Raw genomic sequence first — 15,133 nt, forward strand, 5'->3', positions numbered from 1 at the left:
AATTAATTTGGCAACCGGCGAAATAGGATGTATCAATCAATGGACCAAAGCCACCGATGATGGCAAATTGATAAGAAATAGGGCAATCGATATTGGCCCACATTCAACGGAGAGGAGTGCTTGTCAAAAACTGTTTGATTTCGATTGTGTTTACATGAGCTCGTACATCCGACAAATCACTCATAAGCATTATTTTATAAACAGAATACAACATAGAGGCAAGTGGCAACGATTTCCAAATACATTCATTAATGGTTAAATAAATAATTTGAATTTAATGACTGTGTTTATTAGGCATAAGAATGTTAATGCTCGATACGAATAAACGTAAGCTATATTTAGCAAGCCATATTTCTGGGATATTGATTTTCATGCATAGATTTTGATATTTTCAAGATTGTTTTGATCAAAATTCAAAGTAGTTTTTGATGTGGAATGGAGATGTATTTATGTTTTAGCTGCACTTAATGAGCTTTTAATTGCCTTCACTTTTTTATCTGTATCTTGTGGAGGACTTTTTGTACAAATGCGTTGTTTATTGCACTTTAATAACATACTTGGCAAGCATTTAGAGTCATAACTTGGTGCCTTATCTGTTTTCAGTTGCAGCCCAAGCGATTTCAGTAGTTACTCTAGTAAAAAGAAGATACTTCCTGCATTTCTAGCTCGAGAGCAGTGATTTATATTTCTCGAGAGTCATCCATTTGCTGGAAGCCCCCAGAAGTAAATATGCACTCGTATATTATCTCTGACAATATTTACTCATTAGCCGCTGCATTTGGCTCACGTGGACATAAACAAAGCTGCGGGAAAGGAAAGCAAAATATAGTATATATATTTCGCAATATGCATTTTGTGGTCCAAAATATTCCCGGCTAAGAGATAGCGCTACGCTAGAATTTATTGTTTAAAGTAAAAGCTAATGCAAACCCACGCCACGATGGTAGTCTATATATACATATGTAAGCCCATGTATCTTGGGCCCAGTATCTGTATCTATGACATCTACAGTGCAGTCCCGGCGCCACGTAAACGGCTAATGGCAAATGGCTAACAGCTAACAGCAAATAGCAAATAGCGAATTTAGCCGGTGGCAAATTGTTTGCTTTTGGCCGCCAGGCTCAACTTGTTACAGTGACAAATGACGGCAGATATATCATGATCATCGCACAATAATGATAGTGTCGCGTCGTGCTGTGAAATCATCGCCGACTTGCAGATTGTCGATTCCAGATTGCAGATTGCCTGCCGTCTGTGCGCTTAACAATTAAAGACATTTCGGCCAGATCGCAAGATTTATGGCCTTACAACGTGCGTCATCATGAAGCTGGAAATCAAAAAATCAAACGAACCGAGAGAAATGCTGCTCCATTGATTTATGCAGCTGCTACCCAGGATTCGAAAGCCAAACAAAAGTCGATTCACACGCCGTTGAATGGCATGGAATGGGCTCCAAAAACTAAATCCTTTGAGCGTTTTTTCACCCAATCAAGCATTTGCATAATGGCCCTGGCTTGGCAGCATATCTCAAATATTTCATTTATTCTCTGGGCCAACTTCTAAAAGGACTTCAATCATACAAAGGAGTCAGAAACGCATGTTCCGATTTCCACTTTGACAGCTATTCTTCACTCTTTATCAGAGTTAACAAGGGTAAGTTCATGAAAAGTCTTAAAAAGATGTATGTAAAATAAACTTTTTTATGTAGACTTAAACAGAAAGTAAATTCAGAGGCTTTAACCATTTCATAAGGCCTTCTTGCTCAAAAATATTTTCTCTCTTCTAAAAAGCTGTTAAAATAGAAATTTGTCAGAAATTCTAAAACATTTGTCTCCAAAAGTGTTCCAAAAATTATTTGTTTTGTGAAAACATATTTACTGTATTTAAATTGACTTGTCGGGACATGGACGCAACTAAAGAAATTTGCATATCCTTGATGATAACATAATACAATGGACCGATAGTTGCATGAAAAATGTGAATAAGATGTGAATAACCCGATAAAGTCCCCTGAAAATGTAAGCCGGAACGCACAGGCCTCATAATTTCCGGTTGCGAGCAGCGGCATGTGTGCGTTTTGAAATATTTCTCCCATTGTGAGTGGAATCTGGGGATCCGTGGGCTTACCGTGATGGGAGGAGGCTGGCACAAGGAATTCCTCCTAGGCAGCCTGCCGCATATCCTGCGGCGATGCAGTGACTCTTCCTGACTTCCTTCTGGCCTGCCTCGTGGCAAAGGACCTGTTCCCAAGCTGCAACCAAGCGGCGCTCGTTGACGTTGTCAGCAGTTAATTGAATTAGTTGTTAATTTATGGCTATGTTTTCACTGGGAATTTCGTGAATGTGCGCTGCCTGCCGAGAATGTCGAGGAAAATGAAGAGTGGAGCTATGCCAAGGACTCCTCTGCAGACTCTTTTGTCACACCGTCGGCGGCGTTGGAGTCGGCGACGGAGACGAAGACGGAGACTGGGACTGGGACTTGACTTGATTAAACGCCTGCCACTTTAATTGGCATTTAAGCGACGCACTCGCAATCGGCCACTCACACCACACCGTGCCACACGACGCCACACGTTGCACGAAAAAGCGATGACAATGGCTTGGAGAAAATAATAATAATGGAACAAGTAGAGCACACACACTTTTCAATGGCCGGGACTAAAACTTTTTATTGTACACCCATTTGGGTTTAATGAGCGATTCGCGCACACCGTTCGAAAATGGCTTTGGATATGCTTGCGGAACCGGCTCGGATGCGCGAGGAGCGTTCCGAATACGCGGCAGTTGGACGGCAACTGAAGTCAAATCCGCATGCCACACGGCGAGCAGCCGGCGTGTCTGCTACTGCGCAACATGTTGCTGCAGCTAGCAGTAAACATTGCGAGTCTTATCACTGCACTGTGGGGCAAGTTTGCAAAAAATGCAGAGTAAATCTCTAACCAGGCCTGAAGGTATGTGTGAAAAATATAGTTTCCTGATACGGAAATGATTCACTTGTAAACTTTAACATAATCAGCTATGTTTTATATGAAGTAACATCGAACCAAAAGTGTTCTAACAATAAATGTTTCAATGATAAAAATTCGCTTAACCTTAAATGTTTGCAAAAATAAAATATCTTCGTTTTTACATGTTTTACCCTTATATTTTAGGGTTTTCACATAATAGAAAGAAACCCCCTAAAGCAAAATACTCACATATTATTCTTTATTACGTTTCACTTATCAAAATTAAAATGGTTACCGACGCACAGTGCGCTGGCCTCCAAGAATGAGTTTTCCGAGCTTTAGCAGAGCTTTCCGCTGCGACGAACGACAGTAGATTGGGCACAGGGCTGTTTATGTTGCTGGCAACTTGTTGCGCTGCCTTTGAAGAGACTGATAAGGAATAATGCTTCAAGACGACACAATTAAAATTTAGATTATTGGTCTATGCTGCCATTGATAAACATGACTGGCGCCACTAAAAAAACCAAAGTTTAATAATCGCAATTCGTAACTTTAATAGAATCGAAATTCTAATTTTAATTCATACTATCGACGTAAATATTTTTGAAAAGGGGGAACAGCCCCAAAACATACTATCGAAGTAAATCCTTTTGAAAAGGGGGAACAGCCCCAAAACAATACTTTCAAAACACTTGTTGATAGTCTGACAGTATTTACGTTTTCGGAACCAGCTTAAATAAAGCTACAAAGTTGGGTACGGTTGTGGCTAAGGATATTATTAAAGCTCTCAACCAATGAAGCTTTTGAAACATATTTTAGCACGCAGGATAAAATTAGGTAAGCTTTTAAATGAATATGAATTCAATTTCAGTACATGGCTTATGCAGAATTTCCTTATATGTACTTTAGAACACCTTTTACCTACGTCGATATTATCACAAATTACTCGCAGGCGTTTAGATAGGGTTTTGCCAAGATTGGAATCTGATAAATTTGAGAACCACTTGAGAGATTGTCTCACATTATTTGAACACCTAGATAGTCTGGCTTCTTGAGATAATATATCGCTTGTCTGGTAATTGTCATAGACAAATGTTGATACCGCGGCTGTTCTGATAAGTCGGCAATTATCTGTAATTGATAGAGCAAGCGCTGGGAATAGAAAACGAAAGCCCCCAAATTCCCAAGCGATTGTACCTGCCAAGTTAGTTCCCCGAGCGGATCTCTTTGATTGCTCAACGCTAATGCTAGAGTAAACACTCGGCAAATATTTCTTTAAAACGTCTTTTATTGGCAAATTCTTTGTTTAGCTTACAATATCAAAGAACCTCGACCGCTTAGGACACAACATAGGTGAAAGCAAAGCCAGCCTCATTCTGTCTGTAGATGTCGTCGCTGTTGAACAGAACCATCAAAGGACCGGGATTGTTGCCTAAAAAATGGGTAATAATAGTATTAATATAGTTATTTTAAAAGGATTAACATATTCGATAAATATCAAATATTATATATGATATAAGCTAATTTAACCAGAAGTTTGTTCACTAGTGTAACCTAAGCTTTTGTCCCATAAAAAGCTCTATGATACTTACTCGATATGACCACATCCTTCTGGATGGAGCCACAGAAGTAGGTGGCGTGCTTGTGGCTATCCTCTAAGGTTGCCTGTGGCACCATCAGAAAATCGGCATCCAGGTCGTTGGTACTATCGCTGCTGTAGCAGTTCTCATCGGTCATCAAGGTGGAAGCGGAAATCACATCTCCCACGTTGAAGTCATAGGCGCGAATGCTTTTCAAGAATTGTGCAAGTGAAGTTAATATTAAAACAAGAAGTAGATATTTAAATACTCACGTTAGAGTCTTAGTATCGGTTTGGCGACGGAAGCAGATGGCGTAGTTCATGCGAGATGGATAGATGCCATTGCCATCGTTGTAGTTAAAGGACTTCACAGCTCCCTTGGGATGGGGGAAGTACTGCCGACAGCCGGGCGGGGCAACAAAGAAGCCATCCTTGATGGTGCTGGCACGACTCTCAATGGTGACGTCGTCCTCCAGGTCCAAGGAGCGAACGGAGGCTCCGGCCGGACACTCCAACTGCGTGACGGTCATGTCCCAGTAGGCGGTGGGCAGGCCACTGCCTCCAGCACGATCGGCCAAACTGATGACCAGATCCACCAAAGACTCACCATCGGTGGCGTTGAAGGGCACATAGATGTGCTGCCACACCTCGGTGCCGCACAGTTTCAGTCCATCGACCTCGAAGTAATCACGGGTGCACTCGGCATAGGTCAGACCGGAACCATCGGATTCCAGCGTGGGTTGAGCCAAGGTCATGGCCCAATCGATTCTCAGCTGGCAAACGTACTTGCTGGTCGGTTTGATATGGTACTCGCAAACCCGCGGAGGATTCGTCGGGTTCACCAGGTTGATGTTCTTCGAGGAGGTAGTGCCTCCACAGGTGGGCGTGGCCACCGAAGCGGCTTGAGTGGCCGCAACGGCCGCCAGGAGGAACAGGGCGCTTGCAATGCAGTTCTTCATCGTTCTGAGTCGTCGCAGCGGTCAGTGGATGGGTTTTTATGGCCCGCCGGCAATCTCACCTGTCACCCCTATCGCACCCAATTGTCCAGGTTCCAGTGTCAACAATCATGATCGATTGGTTTTATCGCTCCGCTGGCCCAAGGGGGCACCTGCAGTCTGACGGCGAAATCGCAAACAATTGGAGTCCCTCTATTATTGGTTAGCCACGGAAAAGGTATTTTTAATAGCCCTATCAGTGGGGAAAATTCATGGCAATCTATTTAGGCTATTTAGATCCTAAGAGCTTTGTTATACTCTTACAAAAAAGTACCATGACTTTGTCCAGAAACTTGCAATGGTGTGACATTTCCATTTTCAGCTATCAACCTATCGATTCTAAGAGTTTTCAACCTAGATTATTATTGTTTCCTCTTTGGTGTTTATGACGTAGGTATTTCCCCGTTGCCCTCATTAATTTTATTTGTTCTAACTATATCAGCATTCAAAGTTTCTGCAAGCAAAACAACAAAATCTAATTTATTTAAAATTAAACCCCCGCGAATAGCGATAAGGTTTTATAAACATCAACTTGACCGCGCTTTTATCAGATAAATGTTTAAGTATATGAGTGACAATCAGTTGATTGGCATATATACATTTTAAACCACTTTCGACTACGTAAAGAACTCTGCTGCATTTATCGAAGCTGAGGCCCAATTTTGGTTGTGCAATTTGGCTCTAATTGGGGTCTTGTCAACTCAATCACACACTACAATACTTGTTACCTCTTTTCACTTTTTGACATCATCGTCATCATCATCATTATCATCATCGTTACTATCGATTGTCATCTTCGTTTATAGCGATGATAATGAGATAGCCAGCCAGCCAGCCCTCTCAGTTCCCAAAACAGTGTGCAAACATAACCCAGTTTTGACAGATCTAAGATCAAAGTAATGGACACTCGTTGAGGTTCAATGACTCGATCGATCGGCGACTTCGGCCAGAAAGCCAGCCAGTTAATAGGCGCAACTAGCCTGGCTTGAATATTCATGCCGGTAGGTGACGAACCGAGCTTCTTACCAAATATTGACACGCCGTTGCTTCTAACACGAAAATCTCATCACCGCATCGCTGCCAGCGCCGCTGTATCTTCTTCGGATTCTTCGGTCCCAAGAAGTGCTATATAAGCGCTGCGACCCCCAAAAGATCCACACAGTCGATGTGAAAGTGCGTGGGTGAATAGAACCTGAGTGAAACCGAGGATTATGATTGGATATACGCTGCTGCTTCCGCTGGGATTATTGGCCATTGCGCAGGCGCAAACGCTGAATGACACAAGCGGTTCTCTGGCCGTCGCCCAGGAGCCTGGCATGTGGCGCCAGGCCAGGCGGAGGAGTGTCCTGGCGGACAGCTGCGTCACGAACAGCGGCACCACCGGCACCTGCCTCACTCGCTTCAAGTGCATGCGGCAATCGGGCACAGTGAATGGATATTGCGGCACCTACGGCGTTTGCTGTGAAAGTGAGTTGAAGAAAGTGATACGGAAAATGTGTGATCGGGAAAAGTGGGTCAATAAATATATTGGCCATGATCGTGAATTCACTAGAATGTTATGTAATTGCTCTCTCTCAAATGTTTAAACGTGTAAAAGGCGCTATTTGCATTTTCAATGAGTTGGTATAACATTAAAGTGATATTCACTGAATTGTATAGATATTTAAATCTACTTCGTATGGAAATATTATCATTTCTCCCAAGTTAAACTAATAGTTCCTGTTTTCCTGTAGCCAACCTACAAGTGGGCACTTCTACGCGACAGAAGCGAACGATTATCAAGAATCCCGGCGTTTTGTCCAGCGATTTGAACACCTACACCATCGAAGCCTTTAGCAGCAATGTGCAGCAATTGCGAATCGACTTCGAGCAGTTCGTGATGCAGCAGCCCACGGATGTGGATGGAGTCCTTGAGTGCCAGGACTACTTTGAGGCGGGTGGCTTCAAGTTGTGCGGAGTAAACGATGGCCAGCACCTGTACCTGCCCTTCAATGCGGCTGCGGGAGTCGATCAGGTGACCCTAACATTTGTAGTGACCTCCAGAGGAACTGCACCCGTTTGGAGGTTGATCGTAACCCAGCTGGAAGGTCCACCAGCGAATAGCCGACGGCGTTCGAGCACTTCTACCGGCCTGGGAACCTCCACCAATTCTCTGCAGGATCTGAGAGACATCTTTGCCTCGCACCACGCTGACTATGAGCTACTTGCTCCGCCCGGCTGCCAGCAGTACTACACCGATCTGTCGGGCACCATTCGCAGCTTCAACTTCCAGACTTCGGTGACTAGCAACTATATGCCCGACTTGAGCTATAACATTTGCATCAAATCAGCTACAACCGCCAGCATGATTGAGTGAGTTACTCATACTACTCAGTACTTTTCGAAATCTTATATACTCATCTGGATGATTGCTAGATTGCTAGATAACCACTGATATTAATTAAACGGTATAGATGTAATAGTACTCACTTTAGAATAGAGTAATAAGTGTCTATGGGTTAGATTTTGTTCACAGATTAATTTATTAAGTGATTAAATATTTAATAATTTTGGAACCACTTACTGAAACTAACTATAAAGGCAATATACTCCTCCTTAATTTCTTAATAGATACTCCTTCAGCAAGTTTTCAATGTCCGTGCAGTCGGACTCCAGCGAGGGCTACGATGAGTTCTGCCACGCCACTGTCCACACGACCGGCAGACAGGAGGACTACTTGATGATACCGCAGAGCATTCTGGCCAAGAACATGGCCTACCAGCCCACCTACTACTGCGGCACCAACGACAACCTGCTGGTTTATGGTGAGTGTTTGGTTTTGCGGATGTGGAAAGTCCGTTGGAACAGCGCCTGATATGTGGCTTCCCTATTTGTAGCCTCGCCGCCCTACATGATGCACTTCTCCAGCGATGACCTCACCTTGAATCGGGATGTGGAGACGGGCTTCAGTATGACGTACCGCCAGAGGAATTCGCTACTTTAAGCACTCATTTGTTTTCACCTAGAATTGGATAGTTTCTTGCCTCAACCATTAAATAAACTCGAATGTCTTTAAGAGAAACACACACGACTTTAAGCTTAATTTTGGCATTCATTTAATGAGCTTGTCAAATCGAGGGGATTATGACAAAATATCGGGATGGGGGAACTGGATCACACACACACACAAGCGCACTCGCAAAAAGTTGGACAAACGCATTAAGGAGCTTGTGCGGTCAGCGACACGATTATCCTTTTAGTTGCGTAATTAGTGTGATTAAAGTCAAGAGCTTCGATATGCCCGATGGGGAGCCAATACCCCTGTATGTGTTGATGCTAAAATGCCACCGTAGAACAAAGGCAAACAAATAGAAATGTATAAAACGCGCCATTGGCAGCTTTGAGTGCTGGGAATCGAACCGCGTCGTATACCCACAGACCCCCATCCCCTTCTGATTCCCATTCCCACTCCCAACACCATTCCCCGGAAGCCTTTCACTCTGACAAGGTGCTAGATTTGGAAGCCCGCTAATTGACGGGCAGCGCATTCTTCCAGCGATCATGGCTCATTTAGCAGCGCCGGCTCCGAGAATCACTCTCACCCAGCTAGCCAGCCAGTTAGCCACCCACTCCATGGCACTCCACTCTCAACTGGTGTAAATTGTAAAATAAGCCAATCAGGCAGGCACATGCCCAGTCCCAGTCCCAATCCCAACGGTCAATATGGTTGATTGGTTCCGGGGGAGTCTCTTTATGGCTGGATTAGCGTGTTCGCACCTGCCGTGGACAGCAGCTCTATTAGACAGCCAGGCGGGGATCGGCGAAGGGAGCTTCCTAAGCCCACCGTGACCCATCATTAATGGTTGCCAAACCAAAAGGCGGTAGTAGTAAGTAAATAAATACTAAACACAAACAACTCAGACTAGGCAGTGTTTCGGTACTTTGGTAATGAGTAAGCCACTTGTAAAATGGTTGCCAAAATCTAATGACAAATTTTTGGCACCACTTTGGCTAATGTTTCATTGCATTACTTAAAGTTCTGTGTAGTTGGGCTTACTTGCTTGACTTTCCACGACAAAAACGGAAATTAAGTTTTCATTATAGTAATTTTCCCACCATTCTTTAATTTCTATATTATTCTATAAAACTGTGGAAGAACCATTAGATGTCGAGGAAAATACTTCCCTATACTATTTAGGGCATCTGGTAGTCGCAAGCTTCATTTAATTTGTATCTCTATCTACTTTTATTGCGTTCGTTGTAGGTGGCAAACAACAAGCCATAAAGCAAAGTTCCTTGCAATGGCTTGCAGCGGCTTTCCCAGGTACAAACTGCTAAATGTTGCTCATAAATTAACGCCAAACTAAACTGCTGGTAGATGGCGGTCTGTGGGTGGCGGCGGGTGGTGGTTAAAAAAAAGGATGCCCAGGACCTCCTGAGGTGGCTAAGGCTAAATGCTGTGAGTGGCAAAAGATCGACGACAACCAGCAACTGGCAACGCGTCGCAGCTGCAGTGAAAATAACGAAAATGCATTTTAAAACCCCCGAAAGCAAACGAGGCGGCGGACAGAGCGAGGAAAAGCCAGGGAAAACAAGGAAAACTCACGGGGCGTGCAGAAGGAAAGGGACAGCGTTCCACTGGACTGGTCAGTGTCTCGCTCTCGCTCACTCCCCCTCGCTTGGCACTCCTCCTCGCTTGGCACTCCTTCTCGCTTGCCCAGCATGCCAGTGTGTTTAAGTAATGATTTTGCAAAATATGCGCAAAAGTGCCAACACCAACACCCGGCAATATGGTGCCCTAAATGGAGTGTAACCGGAAGTGCGAATAGCGCGCAGCTGGGGCGACCAGTTGACCAAGATAAGATGCCGCTTCAGTTCGGGCTTAAAGCCCTTTTAAAGCCACCTCGCATTGATGGCTAATAAGCAAAGAGGGAAAGCTTTGGACAACCGAATGCAAGCCAATTTGTCATGGTCAGCAGGGGTGTGAAAATGCATGCCAAAGTGGCTTACACGGGCTGCAGTTTTTGGCTCTCGACAGAGCAAATGGAAATTGTAGGCGACCATGTAAAGTGCACTGAAAAAATAACCTTTTTTTTAGCATGTTTACAAATGTGTAAACTCAAAATAAATATTCTGCAATAAAATATTCTGGACATGAAATTTTCTTTCGGAAGACCTAAATTTCGAGCACTTTACATTTTTGTAGCATACTTTTAGACACCTTTTTTAATTTTTGTAACTTTTAAGTATCTATGTATAATTTTAATGAATTTTTTAAATTCTCGCTTTGCCATTCTATGTGTGATGTTCATTAGACATGTTTTTTTACTTTCTGAAATAACCTCAAGATTTGATGACCCATTTTGATGGAATTTTCGACGTGTGTTCTCTTTCCCGCCCTTCTGTTGTCTTATCAACACATTGTCGCCAACATGCAGGCTCGTGAAATGAAACGAAAATATTGAAGCTGTCCTTTGTGGCGGGCGGTGCTTTATCGAGCGCCGCCCACCGAAATGTCCTGTTCTCATAACATTTCTAAAGACAAAAACTGCAAATTCGAGATACAATTGCAATGCGGTGCATGTGAAAGAGAAGCATGTACGGTCAGAGGGAGATGGGGAATGAATGGTGCGACTTGGGGGTTCAGGGTGGGGAACCACTCACGTGCGATCTGTGTGCGAATTTTTGTTGATTTTCATGGCATATTTTACACTGGCTGTAAATACACAGGCGCACGTGTGTGTGTGTGAGTGTGTGCGGGTGTGCAGCAAGAAATAAAATTGAAATGAAATATGCAAACATGAAAAATATGCGCCAGCCCGAAAATATGCTACGAAAAAATTGCCAGTTCACAGAGAGGCACACACGCACACACATACGCAGATCCAGATCCAGAAGCACACCCACACTAGTACACTCGCTCATGCACCCACACTGTTGCACTGGCCACTCGGCTGCGATTTATTGCATTATCAATAAAGTGAATAAATTTTGAGGTTATTGTGGCGTGATAACGGCAATTTTTGTACTTGCTCTTGTTTCTCCAGCATGCTGCAGCATTCCAACGTTCGTCTGTGTTTGTGTGTACGTGCTTGTGTGCGTGGGCTGATTGTATCTGTATGTGTACGCCGGAGCGTGGGGCGTGGCGTGCTGGAATGGTAATACTGTGTAAATGGCGCTGTTAATTAAAAAATCACACCCATGCGTATCGCCGTTGCCAACAATTAACTGATTAAATGCTTAAGCCGCTTGGCTTAAAGACTTCCCATTCAAATTGCACGGCTATTGAAGGGATTTCGCCAAAGGTTTTCGAATGCAAAACAGTTTACTTGAATGGACAATGGAAATGTTAAAGGAGTACATTTTTGCAGGATTTCCCTATAAACGATTGTGGCGAAAAGTTATATTTACCTCAACAATATATTTTATATACAAATTTGTATAAGAAGGTTAAAATCACATTATTATTTTGGATGAAGTAGATTACCAGTCATACCAGTGACTTAGTCCTATTTCAAGAAGATTTGAGGTCAGCAGTCAAGTAGAAGCTGGTTTTAATGAAAAAACTTTCATAACCACGAAGAAATTGCGAAAAAGGAATCCAAACTCGCTGTAAAAAAAGCTTGTCTTATACACCTTGTGTTTTTAGATCATAGAAATGCATTAAATTCCGGTTGAACCACTGACAGAGAAAATTTCTCCACCGAATTGGCAACTTGTTCATTAATTAGCAGCCAATAACCTGCTAATTTCACACCATAAACAGAATGATCAAAGAGCTTGTGTGCCAAAATGGCAATGGCACGGAGTACGGGGTATCTAAACATTGCTACGGTCATTTGGTTTTCCTAATTTTATTATTAGGCCCGCCACGAGCTCTTCTCTGTTTACATTCCCACAGAGACGAGAATGAGAATCTCGGAGTGAGTCAGGAAAACCTCACCCTTCTTATTGGTCAGCTAATTCATGCGGAAATGCAAATCCAAATTCAAAAACCAAATCCAAAACCGAAAGCAGAACCAAATCCAAAACCATCTCCTTCAGTCTTGGACTCTAGATACGAATTTGAGTTTGAGTTTGAGTCGCTATGCAAATTGCGTTGGCGACACGGTAACTGTTTGAACTATGAATTTCTCACCGTTTGTGTTTATGGAAATTTCGGGAATTATGCAAAACGCTGCTGACTCACCCACACCCACGCGTACACATACACATGCACCGTACACCCCACCCACACACGCACACACAACACACCCCATTTGTGTTCTAACACCCTTTGTGTGTGTGGGTGCTTGTGCGGCGATTGTTTGCCTCTTCTGTGTGAGTTATAATATGTTAATCGCTACCGTTTGCATGTTTGCATCAGAGAACTGCAAGGGTGGCACTTTTTTACCACTCGACTCACACCCTACAATTTTGTGTGCGGGTGCTACCCGCCACGCACATCGCGGGTACTTACAAACACACAGTATAAATCTGAACATGTAGACAAGACACCCCGTTGTGCGCGCACCCGAATCAATACGGTGCTCCGCGTCGCGGGTGCCGATCACACACTGCCTAAAAAGGGATGAGTGAGAAAAACACTTGTGGGTATACCGTTAAACACATGGGTGATTCCAAAAATACTCGGGTGTTTCCAAAAATACTCGAGTGGTCTCGTAGGTAATCGAGTCACAGTCAAGATGCGTAACTCCATGCGTTTTACACTCCATACGTTTACACACTATTCTTTCGGCGTGACTCTAGACTTTGTCGAATACTTTGTAAAATATGCCCTTCATCTTATTATTATATATTATTATAATTATATATATTATATTATATTTTATTATATTATATATTATTAATATAATATATATATATATATATATTATATTATATATTATTATATATTATATATATTATTTACGTTATTATTATTTAAATATAGATTATAGTCATAATGTCACAAAATTCATTTCAAAAATAACTTTATATAAGAATATTTGTCATTAGAGTATTCAGGTAGCGACGTGTGAAAAATTAATAACGGAATGATTCGAAACGGGTGGCACCCATTGAGTCCATCAAAGACGTGAGCACGAAATTTTTCTTGGGTATTCCCTTTTACCCTTCATTTCTTATACCCGTCACGCTTCCTCCCATACAAATTTTAGGCGTACAAAAAATGACCAGAGAACTGCAGCCCGCATACAAAAAATGACGTGCGGCCGATCGTTGACTGTGCGTCCACTCACCCAAATAGTTATTGCGCAGCAGGCCTCGGGTGGTTTTTTTACTCGTAACAAAAACACAACGTCGGTAAAACACTCGAGTATTTTGTGTTGCCGCAAGTAGGGTGTCAAAAAAAACGGGGTGCCTAGAGTACCGAGTGTTTATCGGGTGGACGTAGAGTGCGAGTGGCGGGCTGCAGTTCTCTGGTTTGCATATTGAATAATTGCCAGTTTGTGTGGGCGATTCGGGCCTTTTGTTTGTGGCTGGTCAATAGGTTCCATTATGGAAAAATTGGCGGACACATCAAACTGTCAACAGATCAAACAACGGCGGCATTGCTGCGCCACTTTCAACATTAGCTATTCGATGATCTGGCGAAAGGGGTCAACATTTCGCCGCGGGCTGGTTGACGACACACGGATGATGACGATGATTGTGATGGGGATGGTGAGGCTGATGATGAGGATGATGGCGATGATGATGACGACACAATGGGGCGCACCAGCCACCCAAATAACCTGGAAACAAGCGAGTCGCGCTGCGTTTTAATAAATTTGTAAACAGATTTGTTAATTTCAGCATAAAATTTTGATGAGAATTCAGCCATATTGTGCACGGTGCTCTTCTGAAGAAAGCTTCTATCTTTCACTGCGAGCACTCGCGCGTGTGTGTGTGTAGGTGTACGAATTGCGGATGTGTGCGTGCGATGGTGTTAAGTATGCGTGTTCAACACAAATAACGATAAAAACACAAAGTTAACTGCAGGCAAACAGTAACTGGTAAATACACATAGAAAAACTATAATATTATCTGATTTTAAAAATGATTGCCATTTATTCAATTCGTTTAATTGTATTTATTTTATTTCTTAATTAATTATACGTTTTATTGTATAAGTAATAAAATTTACTATTGAAGTTACTATTTTATTTTTCTCGGTGCAGGAAAGAGGAAACACTGAGCCGGATTTTTAAGGCAGGCAAATGAAACTGCCGCCGCAAAGTGTGTGCGTGTGTGTTTGTGTGTGTGCCTGTGTATCCTTTAAGCACAGCATCACCATCAGCAGGAGCAAGAGCAACAACAATGTGGAGAAAAGGCGTAAGAATTTAATGAAAATCATCAACAAAGTGGGGGCCATTAAGGGGCGGAACTGGGAATGGGGGGGGGGGGGCGTTTTTGGGGGCTGGAAATGTAACCAAGTTTATGATGAGCCACGAAAATTAAGACTACAAATGTTTGTTTGGCTTAAATGAGTTTCCCTCGCTTGGCGACAGGTTGTTTTTTGCCTTTCCCTTCCCGGAGAATAAAAATAAATGCGGCTTGTTGTTGGCCTGCCGGCCGGCATGTTGTATCCCGGTTTTTCGTTTCTGTAAAGTTGAAATGCCAGCGAGACAGTTTACATAATGAACGAACAGG

The 15,133-nt window shown here is 43.0% G+C and overlaps 3 protein-coding genes across 3 annotated transcripts in view; 1 reads left to right on the forward strand and 2 right to left on the reverse strand.

The window, feature by feature from the left end:
- LOC6734299 (calcitonin gene-related peptide type 1 receptor) overlaps positions 1-2,814 on the reverse strand; it is a 28,287-nt gene extending 25,473 nt beyond the window's left edge. The window contains exon 1 of the mRNA XM_016182161.3: positions 2,128-2,814. The gene's annotated coding sequence lies outside the window, so the exon portion shown is untranslated. The remainder of the gene's footprint in view (positions 1-2,127) is intronic.
- Positions 2,815-4,217: 1,403 nt separating this feature from the next.
- Positions 4,218-5,517, reverse strand: LOC6734300. The gene is made up of 3 exons (XM_016182160.2): positions 4,800-5,517; positions 4,540-4,736; positions 4,218-4,379 (listed from the first exon to the last, which is right to left on the reverse strand). Exons 1-3 carry the CDS (start codon positions 5,483-5,485, stop codon positions 4,285-4,287), a joined length of 978 nt encoding a protein of 325 aa, XP_016027360.1. The 5' UTR covers positions 5,486-5,517; the 3' UTR covers positions 4,218-4,284.
- A 44-nt stretch (positions 5,518-5,561) lies between these two features.
- On the forward strand, positions 5,562-8,582 carry LOC6734301. The gene is made up of 5 exons (XM_039291892.1): positions 5,562-5,699; positions 6,328-6,988; positions 7,255-7,873; positions 8,132-8,325; positions 8,398-8,582. The coding sequence occupies exons 2-5, from the start codon at positions 6,733-6,735 to the stop codon at positions 8,502-8,504; spliced, it is 1,176 nt and encodes a 391-aa protein (XP_039147826.1). The 5' UTR covers positions 5,562-5,699; positions 6,328-6,732; the 3' UTR covers positions 8,505-8,582.
- Positions 8,583-15,133: the final 6,551 nt, after the last annotated feature.

Source organism: Drosophila simulans, chromosome 2R (genome assembly GCF_016746395.2).
Source record: "Drosophila simulans strain w501 chromosome 2R, Prin_Dsim_3.1, whole genome shotgun sequence".
NCBI classification, from domain to species: Eukaryota; Metazoa; Arthropoda; class Insecta; order Diptera; family Drosophilidae; genus Drosophila; species Drosophila simulans.

What these genes read in the sequence shown, in the direction of transcription:
- LOC6734301 (XM_039291892.1), top strand. Translation starts at nt 6,733, where the DNA reads ATGATTGGATATACGCTGCTGCTTCCGCTGGGATTATTGGCCATTGCG. An exon ending in CTACGGCGTTTGCTGTGAAA is followed by an intron (nt 6,989 to 7,254) that starts GTGAGTTGAAGA and finishes GTTTTCCTGTAG; the next exon opens with CCAACCTACAAGTGGGCACT. An exon ending in CGACAACCTGCTGGTTTATG is followed by an intron (nt 8,326 to 8,397) that starts GTGAGTGTTTGG and finishes CCCTATTTGTAG; the next exon opens with CCTCGCCGCCCTACATGATG.
- LOC6734300 (XM_016182160.2), bottom strand. Translation starts at nt 5,485, where the DNA reads ATGAAGAACTGCATTGCAAGCGCCCTGTTCCTCCTGGCGGCCGTTGCG. An exon ending in ACCGATACTAAGACTCTAAC is followed by an intron (nt 4,737 to 4,799) that starts GTGAGTATTTAA and finishes ATTCTTGAAAAG; the next exon opens with CATTCGCGCCTATGACTTCA. An exon ending in GAAGGATGTGGTCATATCGA is followed by an intron (nt 4,380 to 4,539) that starts GTAAGTATCATA and finishes CCCATTTTTTAG; the next exon opens with GCAACAATCCCGGTCCTTTG.